This window comes from Mus caroli, unplaced genomic scaffold (assembly GCF_978045245.1).
Source record: "Mus caroli unplaced genomic scaffold, Mus_caroli_1 scaffold_19, whole genome shotgun sequence".
In the NCBI taxonomy this organism is placed as follows: Eukaryota; Metazoa; Chordata; class Mammalia; order Rodentia; family Muridae; genus Mus; species Mus caroli.
Window position 1 is genome coordinate 2,052,501 of NW_028227274.1, and position 14,758 is coordinate 2,067,258.

At 45.2% G+C, this 14,758-nt stretch overlaps 1 protein-coding gene across 16 annotated transcripts in view; it reads left to right on the forward strand.

Moving 5' to 3' along the window:
- Nucleotides 1-14,758, forward strand: part of Svil (supervillin) — a 207,326-nt gene that overhangs the window by 129,679 nt on the left and 62,889 nt on the right. For 14 of the 16 annotated variants that reach the window (XM_029472009.2, XM_085833544.1, XM_085833552.1 and 11 more), the window contains 4 exons: nucleotides 248-339; nucleotides 6,707-6,764; nucleotides 6,882-7,033; nucleotides 9,435-10,044. In XM_029472009.2, coding sequence (XP_029327869.1) covers nucleotides 6,757-6,764; nucleotides 6,882-7,033; nucleotides 9,435-10,044 — 770 coding nt within the window. In that variant the 5' untranslated portion in view covers nucleotides 248-339; nucleotides 6,707-6,756. The remainder of the gene's footprint in view (nucleotides 1-247; nucleotides 340-6,706; nucleotides 6,765-6,881; nucleotides 7,034-9,434; nucleotides 10,045-14,758) is intronic. The other 2 variants (XM_029472012.2, XM_029472011.2) reach the window with 1 other exon arrangement.

Here is a 14,758-nt window from a genome sequence, read left to right on the forward strand (position 1 = left end):
CCAGGACAACCAGGGCTATACAGAGAAACCCTGTCTCGAAAAAACCAAAGAGAGAGAGAGAGAGAGAGAGAGAGAGAGAAATGGATGTGTAAATAAATGGAAAATGTAAATAAATGGAAGAAAAGTCACCAGTATAAAACACATGCTTACGTGGGACGGTAGCCTGGTTTTTCTGCTTAGTGTTTTCTTTTGCTCAGTATTTAGTCTCCATCTTAATTAAATATGGCTTTAATGGGGTAACTTTCAGCTTTCAGAAAGAGTTTTCCTTTGATGATAAAGAAGAACCTGCCAAGCACAGGAGAGGCCTTGATGCTAAGTGCTTAGCTGTGCTCCCGAAAGGTAAGAAAGAGCTTCTCCACATGGCCCGGCAGGGTCTGAGCTCACTCCTCCCTGACACTTTTGTTTGTGGTTCCTCCATGTTCCTTCGTTACCCCTCCAAGCACAAGATTCAGTTCAGGGGTCTTTCCTGAATTTTGCCTTCCCCTCTGTCTGTTATTCGTCCCTCCAGCTACTGCTGGAGGCTGAATGAAGAGGAGAAAGCACATAGTCCATATTCTTTCTTTTGTCTTTAACCATCCTCAGGGGCCTGGGAATGTAGCTCAGTTGGTAGAGTGCTTGTCTAGTGTGCAGGGCACCTAGCTTCACCCCCAGCATCACATAAACCAGGCTTCGTGGCTCAAGCCTATAATCCCAGGGTTTGTGAGGTGGGCCAGGAGCAGAAAATAAAACTGTGCCTCACAAAATAAAATCATTTAGGAATCTAGAGAGATGGCTCAAGGGCTTGGCAGTGGTTGAGAGCACTTGTTCTGGCACAGGGCCTGGGATTGGTTCTCAGAACCCATGTGGTGCCTTACAGCCATCTTTAACTCCAGTTCCTGGGGATCTAGCACCCTCTTCTGACCTCTCTGGGCACCAGGCATCAACATAGTGCAGCACACACACATACATACAGGCAAAACATTCATATGCTTAATAAAGAAAAAGAATATAAAGTTGGGTGGGTAGGGAAGTGAGATCTGGGAAGTATTGGGGGAGGGGAAACCATGATCAAATTGTATTATTTGAAAAAAATTAATGAAAAATACGAAATAAAATTAAGGTAATTTTTAAGGAAAAATTCAAATTACATTTCTGTGAAGGTAGCTGTTCTCCTAAGTTCTCATTGTTCTCCCTCTGCACCTCCCAACCCAGGACTGCTTCCTTTACCTCTCTGCTTCCTCCCAATATAGATGATTTATGCTCAATAGCTCATAGCTTCTCTCTCTCCCTCTCTCTCTCTCTCTCTCTCTCTCTCTCTCTCTCAACAGGGTCTCACTGTGTAGTCCTGGCTGCACTTGAACACCCAATGACCCTCTGCTCCTGCCTCCTAAGTACTGTGACACAGTGTGTCCCAGGTCTGGCTTTCAGCACAGAGCTGGTAGACACAATATCACAGTTGTCTTTTGAATTTTAAAAAATATTTTATCATTAGTTGTTTGCATCCAGTGTGTGCATTCCAGAACAACTCTGTGTATGTGAATTGATTCTTTCCTTTCACCATGTGGGTCTTGGAGACTGAACTCTCACCCTCTAAGCCATCTGATCAGTCTCAACAGTTATCTTCTCTGAGATGCTTGTCCCACCAGCAACAGGTGCACGTGAAGCAGGCCACCTGAGTGTGTTCAGAACTGGCTCCCTGCGCTTCTGCCTCCAACAGGATGTAAACATTGCCTGGCCATTATTTCCCCCAACAATGACAGTAGCATGAGCAATGATCAGTTGGATCCAAAATGTCAGTACCTCAACAGAGCAATGGTGCTCTTCCTTTAGGAAAAGCAAGTTGAGGGAAGGGTTTTATTTCTTTTTTGGTTGGTTGGTTGGTTGGTTGGTTTTGCTTCTGCTCAAAGGGAGGAAAAGTTTAAAAGAAATTAGATCAGAAGACATTTTCTTTTAATAGAAACCAAATCCAGTTTCAAAGGCACGCACAGACAACCTGGAATGTATCCTAAGGAGCTAAACAGATGATCTGCCCAGACAGCCTCCTGCAGTCGGGCCCTCGAAAGGCGCCGGGGATTGGACTGCAAGGCAAACCTAAACAAGGGCTTCAGGGCTTCTGCACTCATACACTGTCAAGTGAAATGCGTGCTGCGTCACGTGATGAGCAGAGGGATGGTATGCAGAACCAAAGGCTATAGATGTCATCCGAAAGACTAGAAGCTTAGCACTTCTCAATATGGAGTAAATGTGCCCCAAGATTCCAGGGCGTATCTGAGACTGGGACAGTGCTGACACTGTTTGCTACTTTCTTTCCTGTGTGTGTGTATATGTATGATCAGATTTATAGGTTAGGCACCACAAGGGATAGTCACAATGAGAACTGTGTGATATGGAGCATAAATGGCTGGTTCTTTGAGAATACAGTTGAATTCAAGAGTCTGACACTGTAGAATGCAGGCTGTCTGCCGGGGAGAAAATGGCCTGCTCTCCTTGAGTGTTCAGGAAGGGAAATTGCTAAATGGTGTTGGGCAGGGGGAGGACTATGCTCTAGTGGGTTTACACCCAGATGTCTGTGCTGTTGGGCATGTGATGAAAAGCTGTTAGGAGTCACTGCAGTGGACACAGACACCCAGTCACATCCACGACAAAGCTCTGTTTAACACAGAGGACATTGACACCCAGTCACATCCATGACAAAGCTGTGTTTAACATCTAGGATTATGATCAAAACTAACTATAAAGGGGAACAATTTGGTTCCTTTGTAGCTGACAAGAACTGTCCGGCACAGGTCTATATTTTCAGGGTCATCCTCCCACTATCCCCCCTCAGTGGACGCCTCCTTCTTCTGTCTTCTCCCCCAGTTCCTCTGGATAACTACTGCAGTGAGCAACATGTGGTCAGCATGAGATCAGAAGACAGGATGTGCTGCTGCCCCCTAGGACTTCATACTTCACTTTCAACAACATAGAAAAGCAGAAGCATATTGACCAGTTTAATCCCAAAATTTGTAGATGGTTATGAAAAATAAGTACAGTTTTTCCAAGTCGACATGGTAATTATATGTACTAATCATATTCATGTTTCAAAACTTACAAGGCTTTAGCTCTCTACAGCCCCCCAAAATGTTTCCAAGCCTCACCTCAGGCCCCAGGCTTCTTCACAACTTAGTTCTGATGGTCTTGATTTTTCTGCAGGCGTGTGAAGAATGCTGTACTCTCGGAGGGTCTGTCAGCATCCTGTCTGTCAGCTCTTCTCTTAGCAGTAGAATGTTGACAAATAGGCTTTGTTTCTGTGTCACTTGCTGCTAGGTTGTCCTGGGCCCCAGACAAGCAAGCACTGAACAGCTGTATCTCAGAGTCATTTCCTTTCAGTGACAGAGTCACACGACCTCATTCACTAGCGAGAGGTTTCTGTTTCTGTGAAGCTGAGTATTAAGATGGTCATTTTGTTTCCTCTCTTGGACTCACTGTAACATGTATCAACAAGAGAGAGGAATAAAAGTCTTTACTATAGAAAGGCCATTGAGATGCTTAGGCCATGCAGACCCATAAACTACATGGAGGAAAGAGAGAACTGACTCCCTAAAACTGTCCTCTGACCCCCGTACACAGATGTTGTGGCACACATGAACCCACAAACGCACGCGCACACACACAAATAAATAAATGTAATATATTTTTAAAATAAAATAAGTCTTTGGCTTATAATATTATAATATTAAATAGATTTTTCATTTTAGAATTAAATAGAAGTACATTGTTGTCTCTACCACTGCTATTAAAATATAGTGCAAAGAATATGCTTCATTGACTCCTGACACGTTCACCAAATTGTCAGACCATTACCACAATGTTTCCCTTCTTCTAAAAGGAACCTCATACCTTCGAGGCCTCATCCTCCCCTGCGATTCGGTGGGGGTCACTCCTAAGCTGCCTGTCTTTGTATTGCCTAGAAGTCAAACCAGTGTTTAGAGCGCCTCTCAACGTTCAGGCCTGTTCTTTCCAGCTGTCATGTAACAGGGAGGAGTGAGGTTTTGGCAGCACCCTGGCACTGATGGATGTTTCCATCCAAGCTCTTTTTCTACTTGAGTTGGAAGACTAAGATCAATACTGTCTTTACTAGAATTCCTTAGTCTCTCAGAGGCGTTTGAAGAACTAACCATATTTCCCAAGAAAAGCACTTGACAGAACAAATCATCCTGAATACTGCTGTTAATAGTCTTACAATGAATGTCTAGCACATTGATGCATGAGTGAGAGCCCCACTCTCTGGTTCCCTTGAAGGCCTTACTTGAAAACTCACTCACAAACTCTTGCCAGAAATGGTAGAAGACTCGGGGATGCAGAAAGACCACTCAGAATTGCTCAAAGGCTCTATGGCAGCAGCTGGAAAATGGATAGCTAGGTTTAATCAATATCTCAGTGTATTGAAAACAAATAGATGATTTCCTTCTATGGAAATTAGACCATGTATGGTTGCTAATATCTGCCCTATATGTTGACTACTACTACATGCAACACCTACAATTTAGGAGCTTCAGTTATGGCACAACATTCTGTCAATTGCATTATGGATATTGACTCTAACTTTATTTATAGCATGTTTGCAAGGAATTCAAAGTGAAGGATCTTAAGATAAAGAGGTATGCTGCAGCTTATTTTTAAGTGGTTTGAGAGTATAATCAAAGTGCCCAGAAAGGGAAAGAGGGATAAACTGAAACAGTGTATTGCTATCATGTCATGAACGGTGCCTTTGAGACTTCTACTTCTGAAATCACACAAAAACTGTTTAGTGAATTTAAAGACGGGGTTAGGTTAAGATTATTTTTTCCTATATGTATGTATATACACTATGTATGTGTCTAGTTTTTTTCATGAGTGACATGAGTGTTTTTTCTGCGTGTATGTATGTGCACCATGTGTGTGACTCATGCCTGCGGAGGTCAGAAGACAGTAGGAGAGCTCCAGGAACTGGAGTTACTGAAGGTTGTGTGGGTGCTGGGAATAGAGCCTGAGTCCTCTACCAAAGCAACCAGTACACTTAACTGCTGAGCTATGTCTCTATCCCCATCACCAAAAGTTTTAAAGCAGATGACACTAGGCACACTTCCGTCTCTAAGCACAAAGGCCATTTTGAAAAATCAAATTATCTATATACAGCTTTGAGTTGTTAAAATGGCCACTTTAAAAGCAGCAACAGAAATTGAAGTGGTCACTTTGGGCTAGGCATATTAGCTCAGTGACAGAGAATTTGACTAACATGCAGGAGGCTACTAGTTCAGTTCCTAGCAGAGTAACAACAGTTACTAATTAATTAAATGCTGTGTCTTTTTAAAACTTTATTATTTACACTCCATATTCCATTCCCTACCCCCCCCCCATCCACCCTCTGACTGTTCCACATCCCACACCTCCTCCCCACCCCACCCCATCTCCATGTGGATGCTCCCACCCCCACCCCATCTGACCTTTAAACTGGAGCCTCCAGTCTCTTGAGCCTCCAGTCTCTTGAGCCTCCAGTCTCTTGAGGGTTAGGTGCATCATCTCTGAATGAGCACAGACCTGGAAGTCCTCTACTGTATGGGTGTTGGGGGCCTCATATCAGCTGGTGTGTGCTGTCTGTTTGGTGGTCCAGTGTTTTAGAGATCTTGGGGGGTCCAGATTAATTGAGACTGCTGGTCCTCCTACAGGATTGCCCTTCGCCTTAGCTTCTTTCAGCCTTCCCTAATTCAACAATGGGTCATCTGCTTCTATATATTGGTTAGGTACAAATATCTGTATCTGATTCTTTCAGCTGATTGCTAGGTCTAAATGACATGTCTTAATTGCCCCTTTATTGCATTTCTCCTATGAGTCAACCTATCAAAATGTTAACCCTAAACTATCAATGTTCTACTTACATGCTAGCCTTTCCCTGACCTGATAGCTCCTCCCCTGTCCTGATAGCTCTGCCTTGTGACCAGACATCCCCTCCTTTCTTTTCTGATTACTTGATGCCTTCACGTGATTTTTGAGAATTGACCTAGCAAAGACAGGGACAGGTTAAAAGCCATTCTCTGCCATCTTTGGCTATCACTGCAAAGAAGCAATTTCTTGTCATCTCCGTCTGCCCCATAGTCAGCATCCTGCTAGAATCCTCAGCCACAGCAAAGCTCTTTTCCTGGTTCTTAGTGATTCTAGAAGAATCACAGCATCCTCCTAGATTATAGTGTGGAAACAAATGTTACCACTTCTTCCAGTAAAGCCTTTGCTGAGGCTCAGGACTTGCTCTCAACTGTAGTTAAAGGAAAACAGCTATGTACTGACAGATGCTTACATATAAATGACAGGCTGACGTAGGAGTGACTGTGTGTGCAATCCAGGAGCTTACAGACAGCCCTAGGGAGTTCACAGCACATACTTTGCAAATGCTTTCCAAGCTAAAAGCTTTGATACATCAGTAAACATAACAAGAAAAACAAACAAGCATAAAAACCAGCTTATGAAAGAGGTCTCGAAAATAAACATAAGCCTTGTTGTTTTAGCCTGTCTGAGTTTACTTGCTAGCAGGGTGGGGTGGGTGCTGCATGCACACATTGCTTGTCTAGTGTCTCCCTTCCTACCTGAAAACAAACGAGGGGGTCTGAGAACCACCATTTGAGTCCTGTCTGGTGCATTGCTGGAGCAAATGGAACACACACCTAACCACTAAACACCACGCTGTATTTTGTTCTTTTCTGCTCTGTTGTAGTTGCAGAATTAAGAAAAATCTTTGAACCAAAGAGGAAAGACTTTTTAGAAATGAAAAGGTAAAGTATTTTGTGGTGCACCCCTGGTGGGTGGAGACATTTATCATGGCATTGTGGAGTCTGTTCATGGGCTTCTGTTCCCACCCTCACTGTGCTTTTCTTTGTTCTACTGTGCAGAAAAGAAAGAATTGCTAGGCGCTTAGAAGGAATAGAAAATGACTCCCAGCCCATCCTGTTGCAGAGCTGCACGGGGCTAGTGACTCATCGGCTGCTGGAAGAAGACACACCCAGATACATGCGTGCCACAGACCCTGCAAGCCCTCATACTGGTGAGTACCAGACAGTGCCAGGCTGGGCCCTTCTCATGTCAGAACAAATGAGACACAGTTAAGAATACCAACCAAGGCAGCTAATGGAAGGAAAAGCTGATCGTGACTCAGAGTGTCGGGGACACGGCATCTGACCCTGAAGGCGTAGTGTTGGCATGGGGAGGTAGAGGAAACTGGTCACATTCACCCACAGGCAGGCTAGGAAAGATGCTGTTGCTGCTCCCCTGGCTGTCTTCTTTTCCACTCTTATTCAGTCTGGGACCCAGCCCCTTGGGTGGCACCACTTACATCGAGGTAGATGTTCCCTTCTTAGTTAAGCCTCTCTGGAAATGACTCTAAATCCAGTCACATCGATGAGGAATACTAACCACCCCATCGAACAATACGGAATTGTGTGTATATACAGTTCTTAAGTATTCTGACCCTCAGACCTCTCTAGACAGGAACCCAGCAGAGGCAGGCATGGTGTCCATCTCTTCACAGTCTCATTCCCCACCACAGAGTGTGCTGTCAAAGAGTGTTGGGAAATGTCTATCTGTAAAGGAAGCGTCCTGCTGTGGCCTAAAGTTATACCAAGTGTCCAGATGCCCAACAAAGGGACAGTTTCTCGAAGCAGATGTGCAAAGCAGAGCTGGCGGAGTATGATTGCAGCCATTACTCTCAGGATTCTTGCAACAGAGGCCTTCTATTTTCATGTGTCAATGTAGTGCATATTGATTTTCAACTGTGTTTCAGCTGTGTGTGACTTGGCCTTTCCTTGGGCATGCCTAGTCATGGACATTAGTTACCTGACCTGACCTCAGAGGCAACAGTATACTCACCCGGGGCTGAGCTTCCCAGCTCTGTCCCAGACGCAGGCTCTGAGGTGCTTCTTTTAGCCGTTGTTAACCAGTTTCCTCATCAGAGGGGGCTCACAATCTCGCAGCACAATGCTACAGTTTGATAAAGAACTATGTGAAGAGCCAAGAATAGATAAAACTACCAGAAACAAACCCCTGTTTTCATAATGTCTTCATCCATATAACATATAACCTAACCATCAGAGATAGTGAGCAAATTCAGGCTTGGTTTTTAGACGTAAGTTCTGTGGCCCAGGCTGACTCAGACTCACCGTCCTCCTGCTTCAGCCATGTGCTGGTGCTGTAGGCATGCACAGCCATCCTCCTGCTTCAGCCATGTGCTGGTGCTGTAGGCGTGCACAGCCATCCTCCTGCTTCAGCCATGTGCTGGTGCTGTAGGCGTGCACAGCCATCCTCCTGCTTCAGCCATGTGCTGGTGCTGTAGTGCACAGCCATCCTCCTGCTTCAGCCATGTGCTGGTGCTGTAGTGCACAGCCATCCTCCTGCTTCAGCCATGTGCTGGTGCTGTAGGCGTGCATAGCCATCCTCCTGCTTCAGCCATGTGCTGGTGCTGTAGGCATGCACAGCCATCCTCCTGCTTCAGCCATGTGCTGGTGCTGTAGGCATGCACAGCCATCCTCCTGCTTCAGCCATGTGCTGGTGCTGTAGGCGTGCACAGCCATCCTCCTGCTTCAGCCATGTGCTGGTGCTGTAGGCGTGCACAGCCAAGATTATTTACACTAAGGCTTGAGCTCGTCAGGAGGAGAGGAAAGGACGGATTCCTCTTTCCATTTCATTCCAACCTCAAAAGGAAATTCTGGTTAATCTTGTTATAATTCAAAAGAAGTCGTTGGAAACTTGTAAACATAGGCATGTATTTCATACAAGTGGACTTAAAAGAAACAGCTGAAGAAATCTCCAAATGAAGAACAAGTCAGTATTTCTTAGAGCAGTGTAGAAATTGATTTTATAGCCTAGCAAGTGACTTAAGGGTCTCAAATGTTCTCAAATAATTAAACATTTTTTGATGTGTGTACATGTGTGTGGGGAACTGGTCAAAGCCACATCTGTGAGAGCAATTGCCATGTTGAGCACTATGAAGCTACATATGAAGCAATTGCCATGTTGAGCACTATGAAGCTACATATGAAGCAATTGCCATGTTGAGCACTATGAAGCTACAGCCCATCTCTTAAAAAAAAAGCACAGAAGTTCCCGTATCTGCTATGTTTTCTAGAAGAATCTGAACTTGCCCTTTGGCCTCGTGTAAAATAGTAAACTCAAAAACAAAACATAAAAATAAAGGGGAATAGAGGCTGTGCCCGGAGAGTGTATGGGGCAGATGACAGCCTAGTTACTGGGAATAGAGGCTGTGCCCGGGGAGTGTATGGGGCAGATGACAGCCTAGTTACTGGGAATAGAGGCTGTGCCCGGGGAGTGTATGGGGCAGATGACAGCCTAGTTACTGGGGCCTCTGAGTTGCTCCGCAGGGTGGCAGACTCTGCGTTGGTACACATGACTGTGCTTGGCCTCCTCTGTTTTATCTTGTGGTCTTTTTGTAGGGCGATCCAAAGAAGAGGAAGACACTCCTGGGTCCTCCTTAGAAAAGCAAACTCCTTCTAAATACTGCATAGAAACCTCAGGCATCCATAGTTCGGGCTCCATGGACACCCACAGTCTGGAGTCCAAAGCGGAAAGGATCGCAAGATACAAAGCAGAGAGGAGGCGGCAGCTGGCCGAAAAGTACGGGCTGACCCTGGACCCAGAAGCTGACTCCGAATACTTGTCTCGATATGCCAAGTCTCGGAAGGACCCAGATGTGACTGAGAGACGAGGAAAAAGTGACAAGCAAGAAGAACAGAGCCAGGATGCCAATGCCCGGCACTCCAGGACAGAGTCAGGGCCCAGGACCAGCTTGGTGTCGTCCCAGGACTGTACCCCGCTGGGAAGCAACATGTCTGACCAGGAGCAGCTGCTCAATGTGGAGAACCAGAGAAGAGTCCAAGATCCCCCACTAGGAGAAGACGGCTCCTCTGCCTTCTTTTCTGAGCGAAGCATTTCCTTCCCCGAAGTGCCTAGGTCCCCTAAGCAGATACCCAGCTCACCACTGCAACAGCCAACCTCCCCAAACCACCCCAGTGACTCACCACTGCCCACAGAGGCCCGAGCCAGGTAAGCATTGAACACTTGTTCTTCCTTGGTGATCACAAATGCCCCTAGGTCTCCTCACTGCACAGATACTTTGTAGTTTCTGTAGTATCCAGACAGATTCTGTAAGAGCTAGAAGCAGTCCCCACTTCCTCTACCTTCCCCTTCCCTGTCAGTGCCTTCTTTTCAACTAAGCACAGAAACCCTCGTGCAGGATTCTTCCTGCATTTCTGACCCAACAAGAGGGAGGGGGGTCTCTGTTTATAGGGCAGAGTCTAAGTGATAAAAAATATTTTTAGTAAGGCATTGCTACATAAATATGTCTGCAGTAAGGAGAACCACAACTGACAAAAAGGCCTGGAAAATGGACCAGCCAAACAACAAGCCCAGAAGTCAGATGACAGAAGAGACTGTGTGTTTGTTTCTATATTTAAGTTGAAAAAATTCCTATCCATGTTAAAACATTGTTTACTTAAATACCTGGCTTAAAATGTAAGACTGGATGTCTGGGTAGATTCCTAAATACCCTTTCAATCAAAAAAGCAACAGTTTTGTGGGTGAAGTGAGAAGGGCTGAAAACCTAGAGTCAAGTAAATTTATTCTGGGGGGATAATTGTATGTGATACACAGATATATGTACATATGTATACACACACATATGTGAACATACACTCATTGTATTCATTCTAAGTACATGTTGGGAGCATCTTCTTATTAGTTTTGCTGGAACATGATGGTAAACATCTACTCCAGTTTACATGGCCACAATGAACCCGAGGGAAACATTTTAGGTGCTGAAGTTTAATAAGACCAATGGCTGTCTGTCACCAAGTACTGGGTCATCCAGGCTCAGATGCTTAGATGCCAGCCTCTGAAGGAATTTGAGGACCTTTGTTTGGTGTTAAGCCTGGAGAACATGACACTGAGAAACAGAGAGAGCCATTCTCACATATTTTGGGGAACAGCATCTTGTCTAGAAGCACACATTTCATAGGAAACGTGTGGGCTATAGTGTAGCTATTTCTATAAAAGGAAATCCTGTACGTATTTTTATTTTATTATTTTTTTAATTATCTTTAATCTTTTTTTACAGTCCAGTCATTATCCCCCTCCCAGCCTGTCCTCTGACATTTCCTTATCGCATTCCTCCTCCCCTGTCTCAAAGAAGATGCCCCCACCCCACCCCACCTTGCCAGGCATCCGTACTCCCTGGGCCTCAAATCTCTTAAAGGTTAGGTGTGTCTTCTCTCACTGAGGCCAGACCAGGCAGTCCTCTACTGTATATGTGTCGGGAGGCCTCATGCCAGCTGGTGTATGCTGCCTGGTTGGTGGCCCAGTGTCTGAGAGATCTTGGGATCCAGGTTAATTGATACTGCTAGTATCCCTATGGGGTCACCCTCCTCCACAACTTCTTCCCAGCCTTTCTCTAATTGAACCACAGGCATCCCCAACTTCAGTTCATTCGTTGGGTATAAGTATCTGCATCTGTGTCAGTCAGCTGCTTCTTGAGCCTCTCAGAGGGCAGCCATGCTAGACTGTCTGTAAGCACATCATAGCATCAGAGATAGTGTCAGGTCTTGGAGCCTCCCCTTGAGATGGATCCTAATTTAGGCCACTCAGTGGACCTCCTTTCCCTCAGTTTCTTCTCCATTTTTGTCCCTGCAGTTCTTTCAGACAGGAACAATTCTGGGTGAGAGTTTTTGACTTTGGGATGACAACTCCATCTTTCACTTGATATCCTACCTTTCTACTGGAGGTGGACTCTACAAGTTCCCTCTCCCCACTGTTGGGCATTTTACCTAAGGTTCCTCCCTTTGAGTCCTGAGAGTCTCTTACCTCCCAGATCTCTGGTACATTCTGGAGGGTCCCCCCACCTCCTACTTCCCAAGGTTACCTATCTCCTTTCATTCTTCTGGACCCCAGAACTTCACTGCTGTTCCCCCCAATACCTGATCATGTTCCTCTTTTCCCCTCTCCCCTCCCCTCTCCCATCCGTGTCCCTCCCTGCCTTTGCCCCTGGTGATTGCTTTCTTCTCCCTCCCAAGTGAGATTGAAGCATCCTCACTTGTGGGTTTTATTACATTTTATTTATTTATTTTGCATATGCATATATGGGACATGTGTGTTTGGAGTGTGATGTATGTTGTGCTTGTGATGGCCAAAGGACACCTTGTAGAAATCTGTTCTCTCCTTCCAGAATCTGGGGCCTGGAGATCAGACTCAGGTCAGCAAGTTTGGTGGCAAGCACCTTTACCTGTTGCGCAGACTCGACAGCTACTCCCACCCCCAGATGTTTTCTATAGAGAGCAAAGATACTTACTTAGAAAAAGTATATCCATCTATGAAAATGAAAAATCTAATCTCTGTTTTTCATGTGATAACTTTGATATCACTTCCTTCTACCTTGAAATATTACTGGTGAAATAACAGCTTTCGGGCTACATTGCCCTATGTACTACACTTGTTTTGGAATTATCTAGTATTCCATAAAATGATGGAGAAGGCTTGTGAATGCCGTGTTGGATAGAGGGATAGATGCTGTAGCATGCCCAGGATTGATCCACATTTTATTGGGAAGGAAATGAAGAGTACACATCTAAGAAATAGGGGGCTGCAAGTCAGGCCCAGCCATCCCGTGCATCTTCTGAAGAAAGCTGTTCCTGAGATGAACTGTTGCTTGTGAATTCAGCAAGTGTGAATGTGGAAGCAAAAGTGCCAATGCTTTTTAACCAGTAACACTGTATTATTATCAACATGTGGATTATTCAGCCTTTTAAAAATATGAACACCTGCTCCTACCAAGGTCCAGAATCCCAAAGTCTCTACAATGCTTTATCCAACTTTTATTTCCTTATTGAGAAATAATGTTATTCTATGTGAAGAAATGCAGAAACTCTCTCCCCGGGGTCCCCAACTTCTGTGTCCCTGAGCATCACCTGTTACCCCATTCTCAATGTGTCATGTGACTAAAGGGAGAAGCATGAAATTCAATTTGACACCCTATTCTGAGCAGACTTGCCCTAGAAAAGCCTTGTTCATTAGCTCTTTCTCACTGTACTTCAGCTCCTCTCCAGCTCTGCATCTCCAAAATGCTGGCTCCCTTAGTGCTTGAACCTGACAGTAAAGACTTGACCTTAGGAGAGCTGCCTTTGTGGCTTATGACCCAATCAGTGCTCATCTTGAGCATCTGCACACAAATAAATCATACCCCCCTCCCTGAGATATGGTAACACTATGTAGCCCTGGCTGACCTGATACTCCCTATGTAGACAAGGCTGGCCTGCAGAACTTGCAGAAATCTACCCATCTCTGCCTCTGCAGTCCTAGGATTATGGACATATCTCTCTTACCTCAGTGCCAGAGTTTGGTAGCCTGACTGGTGTCTTTGTTACTTCTCAGAACTAATCCAGCTTTGAAGCTTTGAATTCCGTATATACTAGGAGCTCAGTGAACATATATCAGATCACACATGCCCAGACAGATACGTGTGCACACGCACACACACGCACACACACACACACACACAGCATCAGCCTGAGTGTGAGCTTGTGTCTGCCCTATTGGTTGCCTTATTCAGAGATGAAAAGACAACATAAACTGGTCCAGGAGGGTAGAGCAGAGACTGCACGTGGGCACTCCTGCCTCACTGTCTGCTCATCTCTTTCCTCACGAGAGCTTTGAGTCCTGAAGCAGTCTCTAGCCCTCAGGTCCTCGTGGTTGTGGTTGTCCCGTGCAGATGTCTGCAGCAAAGTGTACTGCCTGGCATTCATTCTGCCTTGACTCCCATTAGCTCTGCGCAGCAGCTACCATGTCCTGTGGACACCAGGGTGGAGCATGGCAAGCAGATCTCACATCCATTCTCCAAAAAGGGATCTTCTGCCATTATACTGCTAATAAGTGGTTCACTCATTGTCTTTCTGTTTTTCATTTAATTCTGTCCTTACTGACAAGCACCAGTTCCACTGACTTCAATATGAATATGTTTTCTGAAATGTCAGCCTGTAATGTAGAGTAGCTGATGTGTGCATGTGTCTAGGAGTGTGGCCACTGCTGTAGTCACACTTGTGTGCACAGAAGCAGTCTCCCACACAGGTAACTCTCATCAGTTAGCTAAACTAAGTGAGGTGAGAGAACCCCACCCTCCTGTAATCGGAGCTGCATGGGACTTTGCTGTCACAAGGCTGTGGTTGTTTCCTTTTTACTTTTGGGACAAGGTTCCACTGGGTAGCTCTGACCAGCTACAGATGGGGAGGGAGTTCTACTTCCTGGGAATACAGTTCTCCGCTGGCCAATCAGTTGGTAGAGTGCTTAGATAGTGCACATGAAACCCACATTTGTGAACTACCACTTCCTGTTTGTGCAGTGACACCTCATACCTGTAATTCTAAGACTCGGGAGGCTGAGGCAGGAGTAACAGCCATTCAGGTTCATCCCTGACTATTGTGTGGATTCAGGACAGGCTTCCTATGTTTTCTCTGTAAATCCTTAATAAGAACATATGGTCTGTGGTAGGGTAGTTATTCCTCCTGTAGCTCCTTTACCTTTACAGGTTTCCCTTGCCTATAAATTTTATCAAAAGTATCTCCTTTTTAATGATAGTGAGACATTCCATTTTGCACTTTGTTTGACTGAGTTAAGAGCCAGATGTCTTGGGAGATGCGAGGCTCGTACCTGTGCTGCCTCTCAGAGTCTTTAATGTTGTGCTTTGTAGGAATGAGACATTTGTCTGAGTGACACA